The sequence below is a fragment of the Falco punctatus genome, assembly GCF_963210335.1.
Source record: "Falco punctatus genome assembly, chromosome: 1".
In the NCBI taxonomy this organism is placed as follows: Eukaryota; Metazoa; Chordata; class Aves; order Falconiformes; family Falconidae; genus Falco; species Falco punctatus.
The window spans coordinates 40,120,626-40,132,869 of NC_137580.1; the positions used below are offsets into that span (position 1 = coordinate 40,120,626).

At 38.3% G+C, this 12,244-nt stretch overlaps 1 protein-coding gene across 2 annotated transcripts in view; it reads left to right on the forward strand.

The window, feature by feature from the left end:
* Nucleotides 1–12,244, forward strand: part of DNAAF9 (dynein axonemal assembly factor 9) — a 78,945-nt gene that overhangs the window by 12,147 nt on the left and 54,554 nt on the right. For both annotated transcript variants that reach the window (XR_013929631.1, XM_080396442.1), the window contains exons 3-6: nucleotides 5,553–5,672; nucleotides 6,527–6,651; nucleotides 10,245–10,341; nucleotides 11,557–11,663. Coding sequence is in view for 1 of the 2 variants with exons in the window: in XM_080396442.1 (XP_080252568.1) it covers nucleotides 5,553–5,672; nucleotides 6,527–6,651; nucleotides 10,245–10,341; nucleotides 11,557–11,663 (449 nt within the window). In the remaining variant the exon portion in view is untranslated. The remainder of the gene's footprint in view (nucleotides 1–5,552; nucleotides 5,673–6,526; nucleotides 6,652–10,244; nucleotides 10,342–11,556; nucleotides 11,664–12,244) is intronic.

Genomic DNA, 12,244 nt, shown 5'->3' on the forward strand with positions numbered 1-12,244 from the left:
TAACGGGGGTTTTTGTACTGCTTTAATATCATTTCTGTATGTAACATTGTCTCTTGTTTCTTATTATATAATCACTATCAAGACACTAAAGGAAAAAATCAGGAGTGGTGATTGAAATTCCTTAGAGAAAAGGACTAAGGAGTGATTGTTTAAATAAGGTATTGCAGTTAAAGATGGAGAAATCTAACGTAGCCCTAAAGAAGCTATGTGTAATAACAGGCTTGCATTATGAAATGATACAACAGCCTGTTTTTCAGGGTTTTTTTTTGGGGGGGTGGGTTGGTTATTTTTTTTTTTAAACAATGTAGCAAGAAAACTTGAAGCTCATTTATTGAGCCACAAAAATATTGTAAATGTGTATAACCTAGTTCTCTTATGGTTGATGCTAACTGTATAGCATGACTCATCCTAGCCCACATTCTTTAGGGTAAGAGTTTAAGAAGTCTTTGGCTAAGTAGCAAATTTACAGCTAGAAGGCCTATTAAGGTCACTGTGTCACCCTTCCAATGAAACTTAATCATACAGGATTAAGTACGTGGTTTTTTACCTTTGGTGCTAGAGTCTAATTTCATAAAATATGTAAAGTTATGCCATCTTGCCATTGACACTGTAGTATTTCTTGACCGTTTTTAACTCTGAAGTCAGTTCCAAGCAAAGAGTGGTTACTCAAGACATTGTACAGCTTTAGGGAAAGCATTATAGGCAAAAGGAATTGCTTTGTGTAATCCTCAGTGTGGAGTATTTAAGTCCATGCATAAGACCATACCTCTTAATAAATAAACGTTTGTGTTATAGGAATACAGCAAGTGTGTTTTGTTATTAGACTTGTGCTTTGCACTAATCTTTCAGCACCCACAATGAGACTGTTGTCTAATCTGACCTGTCTAATGTAGCCTGTAGAATTTCTTGCATAACTTACGATTAAGCAGGCATGTCAGTCTGTTATAAAAACATTAAATCTGTCTTCAAATGCAAGCTTCAGATGAAAAAAAATATGTAGTCTTACATTTTGAGTCCTGTTGACTTGTATGGAAAACATACTCGTAACTTTTTTTACAGTCAGTGCATGTTATATTTCACTTGGCTGTCTTTAATGACCTAGAATTAATGCTTTTCCCTCACTCCAACTTTAATTTTACATACTGGGCTGTGAGATAAAAACAATATAAACTTTTATAGCTTTGCTTCAAGTACATTAATATTTATACTGAAACTAAAACCAGCATTGTGAAATTCCAAAGAGCGATGAGAACTGACCAATTATTGATACAATTATTTAAATATAGTTATAACTGTTTTTTTTAAAAAATAATGCTATTACCTTATTTTAAAGTGGTTGAATGGTAGCGTTCCTGCATTCTTTGCTGGGGAGAAAAGGTATTGAAACTGACAGGAAAAAGGAATTTGAAGGTTGGCATGTCAGACATCTTTAAAAAGCTGTGATCTCTCAGCTGGAGTGTGTTGCTGTTAAAGCTGCTAAGAAAACAGTATATCAAACAAATTATACTCTAAACTATTTCTCTTAACTGTGGTGTTTCTTGCATCTTACCTCCCAACAGATTTTCAGCTCATGGTTAAGTTGATCCAATTTCTGAGGATACGTATTTAGTTTCAGTAGGGTATGTCTAGACATCTGACTGTAGTTGTTGTTATTCCCATTGTAGATCAGACTGTTTCAAAGTTCATCATAGCTAAGGTAAACTTTTACAGACCTTGATATTTAATTTTTATCCTCCCTGAAGAGGACTGGAATGCTTTAGAGGCTGTACTCTTTAAGTTTATTTTATCTTGGTTCTGTTTGTGTATTACTATGTTTTTAGGTAACTTTTTTTTTTCTCTCTGATACACCCATCCCACACAGAGCTCTTGCGCTTAGGATGTGGGAGAAACCTCACTAGCATTTAGTATGTTGTGCTGATTGTTCATCCAATTCCCTTTCCAAATAGGGACTATTTTAATGATTATTGTGTCACTTCTGATGGCAATTCCACAACTGCATGTGGCTTTTGGGCAAATATCTAAAAGTGATCTGTCCATTCTCCAGCTTCACCTTTCTGCTACTTGCCTGGTGTCCCTAGAGCTCACGTGGCTGTTTAATGTGTTATGGAACAACTTTTCTTTGTTTTGATATTTGAGACTGGCTGGGACAAAGAGCAGGACTCTCTTTACCTGCAGGCTATGTTTATGTCAGCTTAGCAACTGTGAAATTACAGACATGAGAGGTGTCTGGGGTGAATGCTTTTTGCTGTGCAAAAGGGGAGTCTCAGCCTGCCCCTGAACTGCTCCTCTTCCCTTTCCTCTTTTTCCCTCCCCACATGCAGTTTGCGTCAGCGCTGGTGGTTGTTTGATATGTTGCACCCACTTCATCTTACCGAACAGACAGATTTATTTCCCCCCCCACCCTGTATTTGGCCAGACTAGTTTTCTGCCAATTTAGCAAACTAAATCAGCTCACTGAGAGGTCAGATGAGCACTGACTGAAGGAGAAGGAGCAGGAATAGCTCTGTGGGCAGCAGGGAGCTGTTCAACTGAGTCATTGTCTAACTACACCCATGTGATGAGTTGGGAATAGGCTGGGAGTTACTAAACTCAACTGGAGACAGGCGTGGGGTTTCCTAATTCATAGCCTTCCCCATTGTTCTGTTGAGGACTCCTGATGTGCTTTCTGGAGGTATCTTATCTTTGTCATTGTTTCATTTCCTGTTTATTTTCCGCTAACTATATCTGTTAATTTAACTTCATATGTTTCTGTAGTATACTATTAAAGCCTCAGTATGAAAGCTCCTGTCTGTACTGGATACTTAAAAAAAAAAAAAAAAAAAAGCCCCAACCAAACCACAAAACCCAAGTATTCTGCAGGGCTAATTGTTTTATGGTAAGCTGATGCCTTCCCTGCTAGCCTATCAGTGTTCTGCAAGCAATATTTACCCATGTCCTTTATTGTACGAGTTGTTTATCAGCTGTCCTCCTTGTTAACATCATCTTTTTGATGTTAACATCTTGTCTTGTCTTCCCCTCCTTCTGTTGCTAACTTAAAAAGCAGGGTTTTGGTGTTTAGCTTTAAAGATCTTCTATACTTCAAGCCTGAAGAGCTGGTGCACCCAGATAAAACCTCAAACTCTTCAAGTCATGCTGACATCTTAACTTTTTTTTTTAAAAGGAGGAGTTTCTCATTTTTTTCTGCTCTTCCAGACTTTATAATCATCTGTTCCTTTTTCTGCTTGACTGTGTTAGCCTGTCCTTGAGCACACTGCCTTGGCCACTTAGCCTTAGGCTTTGGAAACCCCACCTGTAAACCTGATAGAAAAAAGTGCAAATGCCATGGCTGCTTTCATCCACACTGTTTGGCCTGTAGTTAGAGGTGCCTTGTTAGAGTAACGTTTGATAAGATAGGTGATGTTTGCTTGCAAAAAAGAAGTAATGCTGCTTGCAGAACAACTGATCTAACAGCTTGCTGCCACTGAAAGGGACTATCAGAACTCCTGCTTTGTGCCAGGATTATTGCTCATCTGCCTTCAAAACTTGCCTCAGTTAGGCAAGTGATCAGTAAGACAGATTATTTTCAGGACATTGTGTGTGCTAGCTTTCTAAGGCTGTAGCTGGTTTCAAGGAGACTGATTATGTTCAAATGGAATTCCCTCGAACAAAGGGATGGTTCTTCCTGGAAGAACAGAGTCTCCACGCTTGATTGTAGTAACTAAAACCCCATGGAGACATTGGGGCTTTGGCACCAATATTGGTGTGCCAAGTCCGGTGGAATTCTAGGTTACATTGGTATGCATGCTTTGATGAGGCTGGAAATGTAAATAAAGAGACAGTGTGCTGTCCCTCTCATCCCTCTCTTGCATCCCCTCTGTCTTAGAGTTCCCAGATTCAGGGCAGTCTGGTTATGCAGAAAATTATTGGCACAGCAAAGGCAGAATGTTGCAGCAGAGGGGAAAAATGAGTTGACTGGGTCTGAACATTCTTGAGATGAGTCTTATGGATGCCATGGACCTGAGTTACAGATTGGCTGCTAAGGCTTTTGATATTCTGTCAATGGATGCTTTCAAACACACCGCATTGACTTGTTTTAAAAAGATCATGCTCCCAGGACATATGTACATGAATGGGAGATCAGTGATAGAAGCTGGATAGAGGAATGAGGATTCAAAGATTGTGGCAGGAAAGATTTTTGAGGGCTGAGAAGGCCGGGGCAGGTGTGATGCAGCTTTCCTTTTTTCCACCACAGTTCAAGGAGTGCAATGCGCACAACAGTGTGTTATTTGTGCTGTTAATTGTGAAGCCATGAGCGGGGAGCAGAGCAGTACTACAGAGTTTCATAGCTTCAGCTCAGTTTGAAGTGTTTGTATTTGTCTCTTCTGTAGCCTTAGACCAAATATCTGATACCTTGGAATATACATGAGCTATCCAAAGGTCATTTACTAGACAAGCAAGGGAGTTTATTAAGTTATAGGATTCAGTAGCCGGATGCAGACAGGGCATCTGGTTAGCACTTCAAAGCTGAAGCATAACATAAAAAAAGTAACATAATTGGGAGAACCTGGGGTTTGTTCCAGTTTCTGGTAAGCTCAGATGACTGCAGTATTTTGGTTTCCGATGTAAGTCCTGAAACCCAGATGTTCAGGCTGTGCTATTACATTATCAGTGTGCTGATCTCTCCTTTGGACAGTGGTAACAATTTTTTATTTGCTGGCAACCATCCAACTGTACCTTAATGTAACTTGGTAGGAAAACTTGCTGTTGGTCTTTATCAGAAATCTTATAGCAAGGCAAGACTGGTGGGTGACCTTTGTCAAGTGTGGGTGTCAGGCATGCTGCTTCATGCATGGTTTTACTTCTGGAGAAAACTTGGTTTATTACAGCAGAATTAGGAATTATGACTGTGACTGTCTTCCAGGGAGATGAAAATACTTACTAAATCTGTGGTTTGTTTTCTTTCTTGTATTTATCTTCTATTTCTTTGTGCTCCAGATCTTCAGTTGTTTTAATTTTATTTTCCCAAGGACCTGTCTAAGAATTTACTTGGAAGCTGTTTGTATACCGTATGTTTTGTCAGAATATCTTTTCATGATTTGTTAGAAGTCTGCACTGGCTTTCTGGTGACTCAGGGATTGCAGTATAATACTGATAAGATAATGTTTAATCATGTAGTCTGAAGCAGGAGATTTAGGTCACAGGATTAGTTTGTTAGGAAGCTTCAATCAAGAACATATTAATTAGAATTCATACTGCATACAGACAGATGTTTAAGTTTGAATTACTAGATAAAATTGTACTTTTGTTGATGCGGAGTACTGCAGAAAACTAGACTTAATTTTTTTTAAGCAATGCCTGTGTATTTTAGGTCAAGGGTTGAATGTCAGCATGTGACAGCGAACTTTCCCCTACCCTGTTTTCTCAGTAAGTTCAATAGGCATCTGTGCCCACTGACTATGTGAGGGGGTTAAGTTAATGCTCCTGTTTTGTTTTCTTATTAGGGAATAAAACAAACTCTTCAGGTGTACAATATTAGGACACATGACACTTCATGTATGGTTTTGCTTTTGCAGGAATAGATAGTCGATACAATGAAGGTTGCAGGGAACTGGCAAACTACCTGCTTTTTGGCTTGTATAGCCAGAATAACAACGACTTTGAAAGAACTGGGTTTCCTGAAGAAGTTCTTGATGGTAATCTGCTTAACATTTTTACTTATTCTTCAGTCTTTCTGGAGGGAGGGTAAGCAGAAAAAGGGGAAAACCTCAAAAAAAGTAAGTCAGTAAATCTCTGAGTGTGTATATACTCATAAAAAATGGCTCGTAAAAACGCTGCTGAAGAACTCTTGTTTTTAAACACATGCACACGCCCCACCCCCTGCCAAATTCTAAGCCTAAACAAATACAGCCCATTCCAAGAAGTCCGAATTCAGTCCTGGTATGTATGTACATGTGTTACCAATTGTTGAGTGATCATACTCCTGGAGTTCTAAAATACTTGGGCCCTCTTTAACATATTAAATCACTTTTGTAATATTTGGAAAGTGGCCAGTCACCATGATCATAGATGATTATTCCCTTAATTGCACGAAACGTTGAATATCTACCCCATAGGCTAGTTTTTAGTTGGAGCAACTTTCTGATGTAATATCAGGCAAGAGCAACTCTAGTTAGCAGTTTTGTAAGTGCTCTGTAAGGGCTCATCACTGACACTCTTGGCTTTTCAAAGGACAGGCTGACGCAAGTTCTGTACAAGACTTCAGAATAAACCCACAATTGTTTGGAACAATAAGAAGTACTATTCTACTGGGAACTGCCTGTGGCTGCCAACTGTTTCTTTTTTTTGTCCTTTTTTTCCAAGATGTGGGGAGTGATTGTATATTTAAATAGTTAAACAATTTTCTTTTAATGAGGTACATTATAGGAAAAGTGTTTTCTGTTCAATTTCTGTGAGGTTTTTTTTTTAGGTTTCTTTTTCTTTGTGTCCTTGTAATTCTTCTATGTATGGAGTCTTGATGCTGGAATAATATTTTTTCTGCTTGCTGCAGATATAATCATATTAATAAAACCTGACAGCGTCCATCTGTACTGCAACCCTGTGAATTATAATCATCTTTTGCCGTATGTGGCATACTGGAGGAACTTGCATTTTCACTGTCTAACTGAAAATGAGGTAAGTGGAAAGTGAATGCAGATAAGAATTGCTAATGAACTTGCTAATGAACTGATAATTCAAAGTGGAACTTTTTTTAACATTCCTCCCAGAAGTCTTTTTTTCTTTTTTCACACTCAGTAGGGGAGTGACCTGCATGTATGTGTGTGTATATATATCTATATGGGTATTAATAATTTTGCTAATGTGTGCAAGAAGAATATGTTTTTAATACTTTGTTGGAGCATGAAGACAAACTGCTCCCCTCTCCCACTAATTACTATTGTTTTGACATGAGTCAATGATCTTTTAATGAGGAAAAACATGTGGGTTGAGTAATGCAGAATCTGAATCAAGCACCACAGTCAGCTTTGAGATTTCCAATGATAGCTTTGTTTGCTACCAGAGCAGTGTTTTAATGTGGTCTATGCCAATAATTTTAGAATATTAGAGAAGGTTGGCTTAGTAGGCTATTTAAAATCAAGAAACTTTATTATGTATTTCTGTTTTAACTTTCAACTTCCTTTCAAGAGCTATTAACCTCACTTTCACTGGACCATGTAAGTGACGTGAGTTTCATCCTGCATTTAAAAGTCAAGTTACTCTTAGAAAAGCTATGTTTATTATAATGAAGTACTGTTAGAGGAGTAAAAAATAAAAATACTGTTTGTCTAGGTGTAGAATAAGAACCTTTTTATTCCAATTGAGACTGGAAATGCTTCTTCCTAAATGCCATCATGGGAAGCTTCCCTGCTTGTTCAGTTCTGTGTAGTTCCATTTCTAAATTGGAATTATAGTGAAATTTGAAGGGAAAGGGTTAGGAGCCTGCGATATTAACGGGGGAAGCTGGAGAAAGAATGAACCGGGAGGTCGGGGAGAGAAGCCTTTTGTTTCCTTGAGTTTTCAGCTTGAAAAGGATGGGGCTTATGGTAGATCAATTGTGTTTTTCTGTGGCTTTTTGATAGTTTAGATCACAGAATTATGAAATAATTCAGGTTAGAAGGGACCTCTGGAGATCATCTTGTCTAAATTCCTGCTTAAGGCACTGTTAGTGATGAGATCAGATCAGGTTACTCAAGTTTTCCTGTGGCTGGATGTTGAAAGCATCCAAGGATGATAACTGCAGAACTCTTGGCTATCTGCTCCATTATTTGACTATCCTAACAGTGAAAAAGTGTTTTCCTTTTATCCAGCCTCAGCTTCTCTTGTTTTAAATCATACCCGTTGTCATGTGTCCTGCAACTGCAGACCACTGCAAAGAGCTTTACTTCACCACCTCAATAAAGTTTTTGTGGATGTTGGAAGGCAGTTATGTGGTCCAGCCATTGCCTCCTCTAGGCTGAACAAGCCTGGGTCTCTCCTGCCACAAGTGCTCCAACCCACTGATCATTGTGGTGGTCCTCCACTGAACTTGCTCCAGTTTGTCAATGTCTGTCTTGCAGTCATCCGGTTTTGGAATCCACATACACTTTCTAGATACAGTCCCATGAGTACTGCATAGAGAGGGCTAATTACTTCTTGTTAAGAAGTAAACAGCTGAGCTACAGGTTAAAGCATGCTGTAGCAAAATCTAAAGCCTGGCTTCATAAGGTTTGTGTGTTGCCAGAATTCCTACTGAAAGGGCAAATCTTGAAGCATACCTGATGGTGGTAAAACATGCATTTTGGAATCGGGAATTGGGTGATTCTTAACACAGTATTGCTAGCACAACTGCAGTCGCAGCTATTGAATTTTAAGCTGCATCTGTTCATGGACTTTCTTTGTGATTTATCATGGTAGGTAGTAACCTTAATCACACAGTACTGGCTTGAAATAACGGTGTAACTAGAAAGGTAAACCATATGCCTTGCTGTTTGTGGAAATGAGTGGAAAAGCTTGATTTCTGAAGCTGAAAATACAAAATTTACTTCACTACTGTTTCATGTGAATGGGCTGAGCATTGCACTGCCAGGCATATTTGTAATGTACAAAAATTGCCAGTTCCCTAGATTGCTTCTGAAAGGAAGAAAAATCATTGCTGTCATAGGCTTTATGTGCATCCTGTTTACAGGAGGATTGCTTGTAGTGGCTTTTAAGCATTTTTCTTTTCAGTGATAAAAATAACTTTAGCTTGCATTTATAAAAATGAAATTTTAAAAAAGCTCAAGAGTTGTAGAAATAAAGCAAGCAATGCCATACCTGGCTCTGTGCAGCTCTTGATGAATCTCACAGAACCTATAGCCTCTCCTTCCTTTCCTCCTTCCTACTTGCTTTTAACTAGACCTTAGTAATTTGAGTATCCTAGCTGTTTGAAGAAAACATGTATTATTAAAGAATACCCATTTTCAAAATGGCTAAATAAGATCAAGTACTGAAATTTAATGAGGCTTTCTGGGTGTCATGGAACAGGCTGTATTTATACCTGCAATAGCAGATAGTAGGCAAGCCTTTAGCACCCTGCCAAAAACCAAGTTCTTATTCTAATGGCATTTTAAGTCTTTAGAAACTGGCAGTTGTTTGGGGCTTGGCTTTGAACTGAAACTTTGATCTGGCTTCCTGGGATTGAAGAAAGAACACATCATGGAGGAACTTGGACTGCATCTTAAATTCAGGCTTGTCTTAAAAGAAATTGTTCTTAAAATAGATTTGTTGGGTATATCCTGAAGCTTACAAGAATTATGTACAAAAAGTTAATAATAATTAATTTACCTTGATGTTAAGTTCAGAGCACTGTACCTAGAAAAATAAAATAAATACACAAAACACACCGCTGCCTGATCTTGCTCCAGAAAGCAAGTGACTCTTGAAGTACCCAGTGGGGCTAGGACTCTTGCCTTCAGACTTGCTGCTAAACTGTACCTTTTCAGATAAAAATCAGAGAGTATTTTTAGTTTTTTTTTTTCCTGCTATAAAAATGATTTTTGTGTGATTTTTCTCTTCAGTCTAGTTTTTGTATTTTTCTGAGCCATAAGTAGGATATTTGTTCTCCAGTCTGCTGAAGTCTTCAGACAACTTCAGTCTGCTACTAGTGTAAAACAGCAAGCTGGTGTTGCATGGTGGTGTCTTCTTTTCTTTCTTCCTCCTTTTCCTGCACATACCTCTCCCTCGGACAGCAACTGGTTCTTGTTGCTTGTTTTGTGACCTGAGGTATATCTTGCCAGCTGACTTTCCCATTATAGTGTTGTTAAGCTGGTAATAATTTCTTTTTTTCCCTCAGTGGCAATTTTTTTGAGGCACATCAATTGGTGTTATCTAAGTTTCTTTCATTGTTTAAAAATTGTCCAGCATCTAGTTGATGATGTAGAAAGACTTCACTGAAAGCTGAAAATTAAGTATATAATTATGCCTTCATATAACCTTATTAAAATCTTTGCTCTGATGTTTGGTGGGGTTTTTTTTGTTTGTTTGTTTTTAAGAACAATTTTCATTGGCTTGAATACATCACTGCCATGATGGAGTTTCCAAAATATAGGGACTAAAAAGGTTCTTTAGCGTCTGAAGGCTCTAGGTTGTATTTTAGTGGATTACTTGATATTTGCTGTGGAATTTAGTAGAATGCATATTCCCTCTAGTGCAAAGCTAACAATCCAAGTAGGCACGCCTGATCAAATTTTATTCTAAATGACTTCTTTCAGTATGAAGATGAAGAAGCTGCAGAGGAATTTAAAATTTCCAGCTTTGTAGACATGGTTCGAGATTGCAGTCGCATTGGTATTCCGTACAGCTGCCAAGGTAGGTTAGCTTGTTTTGTGCTTGTAGTCTTAAGTGTTTTGCAGCATGCAAGTCATACAGTTCAAGGAATGAAGATTTCCATGCCTTGGGTAAGAAATAAGGATTAATATGTCAATAGTTTCCTTTTAACCTCTTTTTACTTGAGTTGGATTTCTTTCTGAAAAATGTAAGCCCTTAGACTTCATCTGAAGAGTGAATGTTCACAGCATGAGGCAAAGAAATAATTTGCATTCAGAGAAGCGTGTTTTGCTTCTACAGAAGTTCTCTGTTCAGATGAGAGCTCCAGATAAATACTTCTTTATATAAGGAAAGAATAAACATTTCGTTATGCAAGTTCCCTTTTTTAGCACTGAAAAAACTGGACTGCTTGACTTCCTGTTATGATGTGTAGCCAGCCTTGCAGCCTAAACAGTGTAATCTTACATTGTTCAGTAAAGTGTGTTTTGCAGTATTCCCAATAGTGAATAATGTGAAAGCGATGCGGTGCATGTACTTTACTGTGCAGCGTGAGCACCCGGGGCCGGGGGGGGGGAGCAAATTGCCTTCTATTTTTGAACCATGTAAATTCAAACCAAGCTAATCGAGTTTTGAGGTGTGTTTTCTTTTATTCCTATTTGTTCATTGCTTCTCCTGAGGAAAGGGTGATAGGCTCTGACTGCCTAAAAATTCGTTAATGAGTCAGGGCATAGGGGAAGTATGGTGTTTTTTTGTTAGGAAGTATCTAAAGAAGTATTATCTAGGGATGATGATCACACTTCACTTCAGATGGCTTACAGTTTCATCAGTGAGTGCCAGGCTGAATAGTTTTTCTCTCCCCCAACTTAAAATTCTGATTAACACAGGGATGGTGTTTGACAGTATTTTACTTAAGGCCAAATATTTGAAGGAATTGGAGTAAGCAAAGCTCCCTGTTTATTATCTTGGATTTTAAGAGGCATGGTTTTACTAATGGTCTTGGAATTAAATTCGCAAGGAGACATAGTATTCTTTGCTAGCCTGGTAGCTGGAAAAAAGGGGAAAAATTCAGAGTGTAGAGAAAAGTTTCTGAAAACTACCTTCTTCCCAAAAAAGGTTTTCAATTACCTATTTTAAGTTGTACAAAGGCAGGATAATTGACATCCTATATTAGAGTCTCAGAACAACTCTAAGATCTCACAGGAAGTTAAACTGCCAGTATTTGTGAGATAATGTTTCTGTGAAACATTTCTTTTGCAGGTCATCTACAGATATTTGATATGTTCATTGTTGAAAAGTGGCCAATAGTGCAGGCTTTTGCACTGGAAGGAATCGGGGGTGATGGCTTCTTTACAATGAAATACGAAGTGAGTAGCTGCGTTCTTAAATTTCTTCCATTTCCGTTCTGAAGCAGAAATTGAATCATGGAATTATTTCAGTTGGAAAGTACCTTTTGAGATCATCTAGTGCTGACTCACTGCTCAAGTGAACTTCCAAGTTAAATGAAGTTTTTCAGGATCTTATGAAGCAGTGTTTTGAATGTGCAAGGAGGGAGACAGTGCAGTTTTGCTGTGAGACTCTGTTAGAAGCTGCACAGCACTCTGTCCTGGATCAACTGTGACTGTTTGGTCATCATCCCCAGCTCCCCTGTTGTGATTTAGAATTGTTTTTCCTTGTCTTTGAAGGCCCCCTCTGCCGATAACAGAAACACTTTTAACTCTGCTAGATGGGTATAGGTCTTCAAGAGCAGTGCAAGAGAAGCTGCTAATGACAAATGCCTTGAGATGAACTGAGAGAATAAGTGACTGTATTTCTTGGGTCATTGGTTTTGACACAAGAGATGCATCTACTTGTCTCATCAACATGATATATTCTTGGGTCTTTGAAGCCTGCTGAATAGGGCAACAGTTAAGATTTTGGATGATGCCCCTAGTTTTGGTAATGACTT